The 13,999-nt window shown below is 42.4% G+C and overlaps 1 protein-coding gene across 2 annotated transcripts in view; it reads left to right on the plus strand.

The window, feature by feature from the left end:
• LOC113054524 (kin of IRRE-like protein 3) overlaps window positions 1-11,466 on the plus strand; it is a 128,943-nt gene extending 117,477 nt beyond the window's left edge. The window contains exons 12-17 of one of the 2 annotated variants that reach the window (XM_026220135.1): window positions 335-442; window positions 1,381-1,464; window positions 1,651-1,760; window positions 2,805-2,891; window positions 9,780-10,288; window positions 10,411-11,466. In XM_026220135.1, the coding sequence (XP_026075920.1) occupies window positions 335-442; window positions 1,381-1,464; window positions 1,651-1,760; window positions 2,805-2,891; window positions 9,780-10,244 (854 nt within the window). In that variant the 3' untranslated portion in view covers window positions 10,245-10,288; window positions 10,411-11,466. Of the gene's footprint in view, window positions 1-334; window positions 443-1,380; window positions 1,465-1,650; window positions 1,761-2,804; window positions 2,892-9,779 lie in introns of both variants that reach the window. The other variant, XM_026220134.1, reaches the window with a different exon arrangement.
• Window positions 11,467-13,999: the final 2,533 nt, after the last annotated feature.

Raw genomic sequence — 13,999 nt, forward strand, 5'->3', positions numbered from 1 at the left:
ATTGTGACATATTGCATTTGTAATCTAATTTAAACAGCTCTTAATCCTTTCTACTCCCTTTATGATTTCTTTGAAATATTTAAATGAAATTAGATGTTTTTTTTCTTTTTATTCAAATAATGGCCCATTTTCCTCTAGCAAAGCCGACTCCCAAGGTGCAGAGCTGAGTTATTCAAAGAGGTCAGCTCATCCCCGTAGTATTTAATCGAAGACTCACGGAACATGACTTCATTATGTCTGCTCAAGTGACAAACAGGCTCCTGATCGGGACTATGCACATCCACGTTCTGTCACTGGTTGTCTGATGATCCCAGCGGTTCTGTGTTCTCCTCAGGGTCTTTGCGCTTGGCCGTCATCATCGGGGTTGCAGTGGGAGCTTTCCTGGCTCTCATCGTCCTCATTGGGACCCTGGGGGCTTTCTGCTGCGCTCGACTGCAGAGGAGTAAGTGAGCTCGTTGTTTCTACAGAGACAGAAACACAGAGGCGACTCGCACCGCATGTCCACCGAGACACCCATGCACCGTTTTAGACTCATCTTGTGATGACGCTGTGTTGCGCAATGTAGCACAACTTTATCCACACATAAACAAAAGTGTTGGAGTACAGCTAATTAAAAGGTGTGCCGCTTAACTACTTTTTCTGTATCATAACAGCTACTCAGATGTTGTCAAATTAGTCTTGTTTTCCAATGTTGTTTTTTTCATCAATTAGCAGTGTAGCACGACAATACACTACATTACTCTTTTTTTTTTTTTGTATTATATTGTACAAAGCCTTACAGCTCAGCAAACTCTCCAGGAAAATAATTAGAATTAAATATTTTGCCAATTGTCATTGTGTTTTAAATGTAGTCTTTTATTTGAATAGTTGTATAATAGTTATATATCACCATGACTAGATCCTCATTTTTAATCTAAAGAATTAAATAAAATGTTTTACATATATACCTGTACATATTTAAATATATTTCTGCACACACACACACAATCATGGTTGGAAAGATTTTTTTAATGTTTTGAAAGTCTCTGAAGCTCACAGAGGCTGCATTTATTTGACCAAAAATACAGTAAAACAGTAATTTTTAAATATGGTTTCAAATGTAATTTATCCCTGTGATGTCAAAGCTGAATTTTCAGCAGCCGTAACTTCAACTGGCAAGCCAGATTTTCAGAGTAGCTTCCCTAACACTATATCACAGAGTGATAAGAGCACAGCTTCACCTCACTCACGTCTTAGTCTATCTGAGGTCTTTATTGTCTTATCTCGCCTTTCGCAAATTGCCTCCATTAGCGGCAAGCTCCTGACTTTATCTGGCCAGGACTGTAATGACCTCATCTTTTAAAAAGTTATATTTTTTTCTTCGCATGTTGTGCACCATAGAGGACATGCACCTTGTGATGTCATCACTCCCAGTGTCCCTCTCTTCTCGGCAGCGAGAGCTCTCCGGCACGTTAAAAAGTGAAAGTAAGCCCTTCTATCACCTATTAGAGGCCAGGTTCTGGGAAAATAGACATGCATGTTGTTTACAAGCGATTGCTGCATGTTCGCAAGTATGTGAAGGGATATTCCGAATCATGTCAAAGCTCAGCGGAAGCTGTAGGATGTAGTGTGGTTCTCATCACCGTGGCTAATCAGAACGATTTCCGCCAGATCTCAAAGGGGTTGTATCCACTAAAAACGACATCAGAGTGGAGATTGTCCATAAGGACCATAACGCAACCAGAGAACCGGAAGAAAACAGCAACATGAAGCAAATGATGGTGAGTTTGCACTTCTAACCTCCCTCTTCAATTCTCTCTGTCTTCCTTTACATCTGGTTCAAGCATTCGTTTCAGATAATCTGATGTTAACAGCTCGGAATCCAAGTGTAAATTGCCTCCTAAGGACTATCAAAGTCAAGCTAGATGGGTTTGAATACATATGCATTTGCTTTTGAATCCGCAAGGTCAAAGCTTTTCATCATGAAGATGCAAGATATGAGCCTTTTCTTTCTGTAATGTTTGTTGCTAGTAGATGTTCTCTAGATGTCCTCACATTATTGGCGGCCTTAGCAACAAATGAGATGCACTGCCAGTAAAAATAAGATTTAATTCTGTTTTACAAAGTAATATGTTTTTTTCTGGTGAGGAAAAGTTTTATATACATAGCAGTGCATAATACACCATATCACAAGCAAGATTAACAATTACCAGTGCGTAAATTTAACTCACTCAGAATAATGTCTGTTTCAACAGAGCATATTTTAACATGTGCCTGCATATGTCTCAAAGAGGAAGGATCATTTACATAAAGCTACACTTTTCTCAACCTTGTCGAGTTGCTGGACACGCCCACATTGGTGTCACAAATGACAAGTTGTAATCATATTTTTGTTGTTAAAGTGTGGTCACATGTACTGTTTTTTTCTGAAATTGAGTCATTCTAATAGGAATCTGCAAGTTTCGTGTCAGGGCGAAAATTTTCTCCATGCGTATTTTCTAAAATTTTTATGTTTCAAAGGACACAAAACCGCTCGGTTTTAAGGTGACAATTGTGTGAGCTGTTAAATTTAGCTAATGTGACACTGTATGGGAGAACATGACTTTTCTTTTAGTCTTCCTTCGCCTCTTTCCACCGCAGCACTCAAATCACAGTGCAGCTCTGCAGCATCCTTGAACTTTGACCGGTTTCAGATCAGACCTCAGCTTTGAGGGAATTTCTGTTCTTGCTGGATGCTGAAATTCTCTTGTACATGCTTACAGGCTGAAATCAATACCAGTCACGCATCTACTGCATCATCTCACTTTCTCTCTTTCTGCTTTTAGATGGAGCGATCTGAGTTTCAGCAAGAGTCTGTGTTGAAACAGTTGGAGGTCCTGCAGGAAGAGGAGAGGGAGCTACAGCACATTAAGGTGATGAACTGAGGGATGGAGAGACGGGGGGAGAACTCTGCAGGACTCACATCTGTCACCATTAAAGAACCCCAGAGAGTCATTTCTCCATCATACTCATAAAAAAAACTGATTTAATAGAACCGCCGCGTAATCTAACAGAATCTAATAAAGCAGAGTTGTGGGAACTCTCACTCTCTGACTTTTTCAGAATTCCTTGCCATGTTCTTTTGCTTTACAGAGTCCATTATAGAAATGTTTACAAATGGACGTGTTGTCATACTGACTGACTGCATGTCAGATTTCCGGAGCCCAAGGTTTCATTATATCCTGTAGTAACTGAGAAATACTGGGGCATTTAGTAGAATGTGCATGCTAATTCGTTTAATGAATGCTGTTTGGCTAGACTTCAGTCTGGAACGTTTGTCTGGAACTTTTCAGCCTTTCAGATCATTTCAAAAGCTCAATATTTCAAGGATTTGTTTGGATCTTTGGAAATTGCACATTTACTACAAAGCGTCCATCATTAGTCATATTTGCTAAGGCCAGCATAACTGACCAGAAATACAAACTTTGCTTTGTAACTGCCTACTGAGTTGCATTTACTTTACATTAAATACTTCCACTTTTCTTTAGATAAAAGTACTTACAATAAAAAAATATCTTGAAATAATATATTTGAATTGGATTTGCTTGCAACAGGGTTTGTAAAACTAAATTAATTAATTTCCCAAGGGATTTTAGGAAACTTCGGTGACATTTTATTTTAGGGTCCAATTCTCACTATTAACTAACCATTAACTATGACTTTTGCCTCAATTAACTCCTTATTTGCTGCTTATTAATAGTTTATAAGGTATGTGCTAAGTTTAGGGTATTGGGTAGGATTATGGATGTTATGCATTACATGTACTTTATAAGCACTAATAAACAGCCAATATGTTAATAATAGACATGCTAATAAGCAACTAGTTATTAGTGTGAATTGGACCCTTAAACTTGGGTATGACTGTCAGGGTTACTGAGGGAGAGGACCCAGATGCAGAGTGAACAAGGAACGTTTATTGACAAAAGACAAAGCACGATAGGAGGGAGTGGCTTGAACAGTCCAGACAGTAGGATTGGGTAGATGGGTAGACAGTGGAGCAGGCAGTTGGGGGGGGATGACCGCCGAGGGGGGCTCTGGGTGACAACCGAGTGAAGGACTGTAGAGGAGGCTGTGCAAGGGACCAGACCACAACACCAGGAACCAAGGGCACTTGACTATAGAGGTATAGCCACACACGTCAGACCTCCAGGCGGGGAGACCCAGTAGCCAGGGAGAAGGCAGCGGGCAACACAGGAACAGACAGAACTCACAAAACACTAGACAAGACTTAAGACAACATGAGAACAACAACTATAATAATAATAATAATAATAACAACAACAACAACAACAACACAAGGGCAAAAATCAGACAAGGGTGCTATGACCTAGAAACCAGATTAACTAGGGAAATAACCAAAGTAAACTAAAAAGGTAAAGAAACAAATTCAAAACAAAGTTCTAGAAATAACTGGAAGACTAACCAAGAAAATGACTCAAAAGGGGAAAATAAATACTTTAAAGAACAAGTCAAACTTAAGTCAAATTAAAAGTGAGATCCAAACAAAAAGAAACACTTAAACTAGACTAGAATAAACCGTGACAAGATAAACTTAAACTAACAAATACCAGACTTAAACTGACAAGGGAAAACCGCTATTAGTTTAGAACAGTTAGCACGCTAAGCAGACACTAACTCACACACAAAACGAACCGGCAAACACAGGAGGGAAGGGATCACAATAAGAGCATACAGAGACATGAGAAACAGGTGACAACACTCTGACTAATGGGGACTAAACAAGAGGGCGTGACCAGGGAAAACAAGGAGGTGGGACAAGAGGAGCACGTGGTAGACACAAGAGACACAACCATGTGCTCAGGCACAAAATAAGCAAAGACACATTGAACAAAGACAGTACAGACAAGACTGTCAGGGCAGGATCCTGACAGTACCCCCCCTCCAAAGGACGCCTCCAGGCGTCCACCCTAGGTGGAGGAGTGAAAGGGGGCACAGGCATGGTAGGGGGCCAAGATGGTACTGACTGGGGGGGTGGGTGGGATGAAAACCTTGGAAATCCAGGCCTATCAGGGAAAACAGGGGGTGGGCTGGGAGGGGTGGAAAAGGTTCCAGGGGAATGGTTAGGCCAGGGTGCTGCCGGCTTGGGCAAACCCGGTCTATCCGACTCTGCAAAGGTGGGTTCATGGCTGGTGGCACCTCTCCCTACAGGAACACCTCTCACAGGCAAGGGTTGCCAACTGGAATGGGTATTCAGGGTGGATTGCCGGGTATTCTTGGTTGGCAAGACATGACTAGCAAGGGATTCTGGAATGGCTTTAAAGAGATTAGGGTTCTCTGGACCGGGCTCCAAAGGCGACTGTGGAAAGTTTGTGGGGACTGTTGAAATGCCCTCCTGGGCCACAGGAAGAGACTCAGAAGCTGATAAACTGCCCCCTGGGGCGGCAGGAACGGGCTCAGAGACTGACCTTTGAGTGGCCTGGCGGGTGGACGAACTGCCCTCTGGGGCTGCAGGAATGGACTCAGGGACTGATTCTTGAGGGCCCCCTGGGGTTGCAGGAATGGGCTCTGGACTTGGGTCTGGACTGCCCTCCGGGGCTACTGGAACTGACTCGGGAGTGGGTTCGTGACCGCCCTCATGGACTGCTGAGCTGCCCTCCGGGACTACTGGAACTGACTCGGGAGTGGGTTCGTGACCGCCCTCAGGGGCTGCTGAGCTGCCCTCCGGGGCTACTGGAACTGACTCGGGAGTGGATTCTTGACCGCCCTCATGGACTGCTGAGCTGCCCTCCGGGACTACTGGAACTGACTCGGGAGTGGGTTCGTGACCGCCCTCAGGGGCTGCTGAGCTGCCCTCCGGGACTACTGGAACTGACTCGGGAGTGGGTTCGTGACCGCCCTCAGGGGCTGCGGAGCTGCCCTCCGGGACTACTGGAACTGACTCGGGAGTGGGTTCTTGACCGCCCTCAGGGGCTGCTGAGCTGCCCTCCGGGGCTACCAAGATTGGAGTCCTCTGTGGGCTAGATACAGGGGCTGGAGCAGACACTGGAGTGAGCTCTGGAGCTGGCTGCTCACCACTGGACTCCATGGTCATGACTGAAGCAGCAGGCCACTTGAGATCACCCAGGGAAACTGCAGGAGGGATCTCCAGACTAAGGTCTCTAGCTCTCCTGGCGCGGGTCCTCCTACCCTTTCGTCTCCCAGGCCTGTAAGCATTCACGTCACCTACATCTTGACTTACATGAACTGACATTGACACAGAATTTTCAGGACTGGACTTGACTGGCTTTGAATGGACTAAAACAGGCTTCACTGGCACAGGAACAGGGGCTAACAGGGGAACCTCCCTCACGGCTTCCTTGAGCTTGACTGCTTCAGAGCACTTGGTTGACTCGGACGTGACTATGAGGGATTCAGCCGATTCGGAGGCTGGAACCAGCACAGAGGCCTCCATGACAGATGCAGCAGCTTTGGCCGCCCTCCTTCTCACTCTCCTTTTCTCAGTGGGAGTCAAAAGATGATCAGGGACAGGACTCGATGGAGTGAGAGTGGGGTGATCACTGTAGGGGAACTCTGGTGGTGTAAGTATCTGCCAATCCTTGCGGTGGTGCAAATAATTGGAAAAGTTCCAAAAGTCCAAGATCCTCAATTGCTCCATCTCCCACTGAGGCAGTGGATCATCCAAACAGAGGTTGAAGACATCCTTAAGGGCTGCATCCTGGTACTCAAGGCCCCTAGACATAGTCCAAAAGAATTGGGCAAAGGCCCTCACCTCTTGTCCCTGCTGCCGAAGTGCACCCAGGCCTTGCTGGTGGGCCAGTCTCTCCTGAGCATTTGCAGGGGGTAGGATCTTGATACTCATTCTGCTGGGTCCTGACTTGGCCGGTTCGTTCTGTCAGGGTTTGCAAGGGAGAGGACCCAGATGCAGAGTGAACAAGGAACGTTTATTGACAAAAGACAAAGCACGATAGGAGGGAGTGGCTTGAACAGTCCAGACAGTAGGATTGGGTAGATGGGTAGACAGTGGAGCAGGCAGTTGGGGGGGATGACCGCCGAGGGGGGCTCTGGGTGACAACCGAGTGCAGGACTGTAGAGGAGGCTGTGCAAGGGACCAGACCACAACACCAGGAACCAAGGGCACTTGACTATAGAGGTATAGCCACACACGTCAGACCTCCAGGCGGGGAGACCCAGTAGCCAGGGAGAAGGCAGCGGGCAACACAGGAACAGACAGAACTCACAAAACACTAGACAAGACTTAAGACAACATGAGAACAACAACTATAATAATAATAATAATAATAATAATAATAACAACAACAACAACAACAACAATACAAGGGCAAAAATCAGACAAGGGTGCTATGACCTAGAAACCAGATTAACTAGGGAAATAACCAAAGTAAACTAAAAAGGTAAAGAAACAAATTCAAAACAAAGTTCTAGAAATAACTGGAAGACTAACCAAGAAAATGACTCAAAAGGGGAAAATAAATACTTTAAAGAACAAGTCAAACTTAAGTCAAATTAAAAGTGAGATCCAAACAAAAAGAAACACTTAAACTAGACTAGAATAAACCGTGACAAGATAAACTTAAACTAACAAATACCAGACTTAAACTGACAAGGGAAAACCGCTATTAGTTTAGAACAGTTAGCACGCTAAGCAGACACTAACTCACACACAAAACGAACCGGCAAACACAGGAGGGAAGGGATCACAATAAGAGCATACAGAGACATGAGAAACAGGTGACAACACTCTGACTAATGGGGACTAAACAAGAGGGCGTGACCAGGGAAAACAAGGAGGTGGGACAAGAGGAGCACGTGGTAGACACAAGAGACACAACCATGTGCTCAGGCACAAAATAAGCAAAGACACATTGAACAAAGACAGTACAGACAAGACTGTCAGGGCAGGATCCTGACAATGACATTTATTTCATTAACATGAATGGTGAATCATGGGTTTGCTGAACACAAAGTTTCTTGGAGGAACACAAAACCTTTGCAAAATGAACACAAAGTTTCTAAGGGAAACACAAAACATCTGCAAAGCGAACAAAGTCTCTTGGGAGAATGGAAAACTTTTGTTAAGCAGTTTTTCAGGAGAACACAACACTTTTGCCAAACGAACTTAAAGTTACTTGAGGCAACTCAAAAGTTTTGTAAAGAGAACACAAAATTGATCAGGGAAATGCGAAACATCTGCAAAGGGAACGAAGTGTCTTGGGGGAATGCAAAACTTTTATTAAGCAAACACAACGATTTTCAGGTGAATGCAAAACTTGTGCGAGAGAACTAAATACGAGTCCTGTCTACAAACTAGAATATCATACAGACTTGGAAACAGACTCGGTCCAGTTGCTTTGAGTTTTGCGCTGGCACCGGTCAAAATTTCTTCAGAAAATGTAAAAATCAAGGTGGTCTTGTTCTCTCCCAGCAACCATACCTGCCTTACCAATCTCTCCATGGCAGAACCATCATCACCTCTCAGTCTTAAATATGTCATTCCATCCAAAATTGTTCCTCATTCAGAGCTGTGCTACCTTGACTCTGACAGTGGTGAAAGTGCACACCATACTGTTTTTGTTTTCCAGGAATCCCTGAGTTCTTTCACCTCAGCGTTCCTACAAGGCCGCTAAGATTAAAAAGAGAAAGCGAGAGATATATGTTATCTATATAGAAACTGGCCAAAAATAAAATGTGAGTGAATTTATGGAGATTATTTCACATATTTAATGCCGACATGAATCGTCAAGGCCCATTTAATTAGCTGATAACAGGATTTGACTGTTTATGCTGGAGATGACTGTTTCACACCACTAAACCATGTAATCTTCTTAGCGTGGGACAGTTATCAGTCTGTTCCCTAATTTCCATGTCACACTGCCTATAATTAGTGTGAGCTGAACTTGACCTTGGCTTTTTACAGCTTATAAATACATGAGAGGAAAATGACAGTTTCCTTTTACTGTCTCTCATTTTGCTTTTAATACAAGCTGAAAGTATATACTGTAATAGATCAATAATTGTTTGCTAAAATAATAATTGTGCCAACAGACTGGATAAACAGATTAATTTGACGACAAGCTTCATGGAAACACCCAGCAAAATGACCGCAAACAGTGAGAAAAACAAAAGGACAAAGAGATTCATTTGGCGTGTTAATGATTCGGCCAGAATGGTTTATTTAGCATGGCATTTCAGTGCAAAAAGCCTGCCACATTATATAAAAAAAAGGTCATTTTGAATTCTTATCTCACAATTCAAACATTTTTTGTACTGCAATTCTGAGTTTATATTTCAAAATTCTGACTCAGACTCAGAATTGTGAGATTAAAAGTCGCAATTACCTATTTTTATTTTTTAATACATGGTGGAAACTTCAGATTTGATCTCTTGCAATTATGACTTTTTTCTCTAAATTCTAAGACAAATTTATCCGAACTGTGAGTTATAAACTCAGAATTGCAAGATAAAAGGTTGCAATTACCTTTTTTATTTGTGTTATTATTGCCTAACGGTTAGAGAGTCTGACTTGTAACCCAAAGGTTGTAGGTTTGAGTCTCATTAATGGCAGGAATTGTCGTGGGGGGAAAGAATGTACAGTGCTTTCTTCCACTCTCAATAACACACTAAGGTGAGACACTGAACCCCCAGCTGCTCCTTTCTTATATGTGGCCTATACTGTGTTGGCAAAATGCTGTGCCATCATTGTTACTCTTTTTCCTATGGCGGGTTTGCATAAAAATTGTGGAAATAATTCAATGATGGAATAATGTATTCATGTCTCACAGGATCCGACCAACGGATACTACAGCGTGAACACCTTCAAAGAACAGCCGACCCCAACTATATCCCTGTCAGCCAATCAGAACGCAGAGGTCCGAAACCCTGCCACAGCGACCCTTGGGAAACACCGTGTCCCCACCGGCATGTCTTACACCAACATTTACAACACACTGGGCGCCGGTCCCAACCGACTATATGACTACAGCCAGCGTTTCGTTCTGGGAATGGGCAGCAGCTCCATCGAGTTGTGCGAGCGTGAGTTTCAGAGGGGATCGCTCAGCGATTCCAGCTCGTTCCAGGACACGCAGTGCGACAGCAGCGTCAGCAGCTACAGCAAGCCGGATGGATACGTGCAGTTTGACAAAGCTAGCAAAGCCTCGGTGTCGTCTTCGTCCCACTATTCACAGTCGTCGTCCCAGAACTCGGACCTGACTCGACCACTACAGAAACGAATGCAAACGCACGTTTAACTAGAGGACTGAACATCATACATGCTTTTGGACGAACACTAAAGGTGAGTCACCTGTGCTTCATGCATCATTCGTGAACAAATCCAAACATTTCAATCTTGGAAGAACATTACCGACACATCAAGCTCAATTTTCTGTATATTTTGAAAAGTAACGTGTTTTTTAGATCTCATGTTCGTTGTGGAAGACTTCAGAGTTTGAAAGATGAAAGCAGGGGAAACCAAACCTTGGACGTTGTTTCATAACATGACAATCAGGAGTCCATCCACAAAGTCGCCATTGACTATCCCAGTAAGCCAATCTAATCTGTTCCATTCAGGAACTTGGAACTGTGGGAAACCTGGAGGTTTGTGTTCGCTTTTTTTTTTTTAACGAGGAGCCAAACTTGGGCCATTTCGCAGGTCTTCTACTTGTGGCCCAAAGCACAAAGGTGTTCAATGCCAACCGCAGTGATTTTCTCCTGATAAAGAGATCTAAACAAGGATGAATTATCCTTAGGAGGTTGTTGCTAAGGACTTTGTAAAATAGATTTCACTTCTGTGCACTAAACTGTTTTTTAACTACATCTCTTTCCTTATGTGGTCTCTCGTCTTTACGATTTCATGCTTTGTGTTTTACTTTCCAATGCAATGAGAATGTGTAAAAACACACACAGCCAAACTGCATGTGTGGAGAGTTCTTCAGGAGCTTCGCTAACGTGGACAGCATAGTGTTTACATGCCAGAGACCAGAATGTAAATCCCAATACTTTATTTTCTCAACACGTATTTAATGTGAGCAGATCGTTTCGACACTTCATGGTTAATAAATGCGTTTATGTATGTACATGTCCTGTGAATTCAGACACTCTGTTGTTAGAAGCTTCTTTTATACCTCCAGCAATCTGGTGTTGTAGTTGTTCTGTACATCATTGCGCATAAACTCCACATTCTGGTGGGATTATGATTGAATTCATTTTTTTCCCCACTTCTGATGTTCTGTTTAAGGCTGTCATATGTATAAGCTCACTGTTTTAAGTAAGCTTCTCTTTCCCGCAGCCCCCCTGAATGTCTGGCATAAATGTTTACATCGCTTAATTGATGCAGGAAGTGCCTGCCGTCGACGGATGAGTCTGCAGAACGTTCCGAGTGAAACTTTAACTCGAGCTGTGCATCAGAGCAATTACACTGATCAAATAATCATGATTACAAAATAAGTGTTGAATAAAACAGTGTGTGGGAAAGATGTTCTGTGGTCATTCAAGCTGAGGCGGCTTCTCCTCTCTCTCTCTCTCTCTCTCTCTCTCTCTCTCTCTCTCTCTTTTTTGATTCACCCAAACTTTTTTATTAAAGAAGAGGCTTCCTGTCATGTCTGATTATGTCAACAGCAGGTTGCATCTAATGGACCAACTGAAATATGCATGCTGTAAAATGAATATGTTTAGAAAGTTAAGCTTCATTTCAAAATTCAGCTGCAATTAGTTAATTATCCAACTTGACTAAAGTTAACTAAACTTAAAAATTTAAGTCAAGCATGAATATGATTACAAGTTGAAACTATTTCTTATGTTTAATATTGTCCTTGATACAACCCAATCGCAGATAATCCGAACATTTTTGATGTTTAATATAGTTTTGTGCAGCTCAATTTAGCTTAGCACAATGACACAGAAATAAAAACACAAGCCACCGAGTTTCTTGTCACTATGGTTAAGACAATGTCAGATATGAACATATGGATTTTATTCACTTTATTGCATTTCATGGGTACAAAACCAAAAACAGCCTGCTTTATTCTAATGATGAGTGACGGGATGGACAAGCATCATTCATCAGTGTAGAAAATGCCTACTTTAGACTCTTTAAATACAACATCTAAAATCATAGAGACTGTTGAGATCATCCTATTGAAATCTGATCTGAATAAGCCCTCCTTGTATAAAGCAGCAGTCAGATACAGGGTCGAGGGAATGCAAACCTGATATGATCTCCCCGCTATAGCATTAGTGATATTTCATAAACCCTCCAAACATCTTTATACAAATGAGTTCTCCTCTTGCTTCAATCCATCATCTTGGCTTTTAAAGGTTGGCCCGACCACGCCGGATCCGTCTTGAAACTAAACGGACTTCAAAGGATGATCTTACTCGAGGTACAGAGCCTCGTGTTTGTACTGGATTAAATTACAGTCCTTGTTGCTTCCGGCTTTGTCATCTTAATCGAAAGTCTAGTCACACACTTCGTAAATGCGGCAATTTGGAAAAGCCTTCATCAGCACATTCTTCAGTAGGCCGCGCTGTGTGTGTGTGTGTGTGTGGGAGCCATGAGTGCCGGAGCAGATTTTGCCTATCTGTTGTGACCAGCGCTGAGTAAATTACTTCTGCAGCCACTTTCAGGATGCATCTATTGATTCTGCACACGGCCAGAAGTGATGGCAGCTTAATGCTTCAATTTACCCCAATCCACACCGCACACAACTGTGTAGCTCGTGCCTTTAACTTTATCGCCGATGCCCACGTGGGGTTGCGAGTACGGGCATGCACATGGTCAGAGCGGCATAACCCTATGGGTCTGTGCGCACGCACTCACGATAAAAGTTTACAGCAGACGCTGAGTTTATGTAAATTAAGATAAAAGTATGCACATTTATATCCCTGCAAACGCCTGAAACTGATGATCACAGCATGCGGCGAGCCTCGAAAATGTGACATATGAAGTCCTAAATAAACGTCGTCGTTCCTCATCCTGCGCTCTGCGAAACCTGATGCGATCCTCTGAATGTATGATGAAACATCTACAAACCCGCTGCGCGAGATGCTTATCTGCACTCCATCCTCCTAAACGACACGGTGCATCTGGCTGCTTAACCGTACTGAACATTCATATTGGAAACCATCTGAGAGGAAGAGGAGAAATACTGATGAAAGTGTGTGATTTATTGTCTTTCTGCCCCAAGGTCATTATATGGTTAACTAAAACCAATATCACCAGCAAAGCCAAGAAAAGCTAATATGGAATAATAAACCATACTTTTAGAACTAAATGATTCACTATCAGTTTAAAAATTAGCATTCAAGTTCTACATTAACGTTAGTAAACGGACATAAATAAACTGTATTTAACTTAATGCTGTGAATAAGTAGCTGCGAAAATCGGTGTGAACTGGTTGTGAAAATTAATTTTGTCAACTTTAAAAAAGTATTTTCATCTACACAGAGCTGTGAAAGGCAGCAGAGAGAAAAATATCTATTTCATGCTTTTATAAGGGCTTCCAGAAAAAGAATTAGTTCTAAAACAGGTACTGTAGGCTAATGAAATATTTGTGATTGTTGCTTGAAAAGTATTTTATTTCATCAGAACATGTGGCTACTGTTTACAGAGCCCAGCAAAAATATAGGCACAAATTATGAATTTGTTGCCACAAAATATGTTTAACTAATTTATGCTCACCAGCAAAGCTGTCACATTATTTCTGAATTAAAAACTGCACACTCTTCCTTTTTCTGCCATTTAATGAAAAATAAAGGAGTGCAAGGTTCCAAATTCAGTAATAAAATAAAAACCCAAATAAACAAACACTTAGACAGTAGGGGTTGTCTGATTCTGGTTCTGGTTCCAGAATCAAACAACCCCTATACAATAGTGTACCTTACAATAGTGTACCTTATGAAGAAGTACCACCCTAGTGACAGCTCTCTGTGCTTTTGTTGTTGTTTTTCTGAGAATGAAAAAAAAGAAAAAAGTTCAATTCGACAGTATTTTGTATATAAGTAGTTG

The sequence above is a fragment of the Carassius auratus genome, chromosome 35 (assembly GCF_003368295.1).
Source record: "Carassius auratus strain Wakin chromosome 35, ASM336829v1, whole genome shotgun sequence".
Taxonomy (NCBI): Eukaryota; Metazoa; Chordata; class Actinopteri; order Cypriniformes; family Cyprinidae; genus Carassius; species Carassius auratus.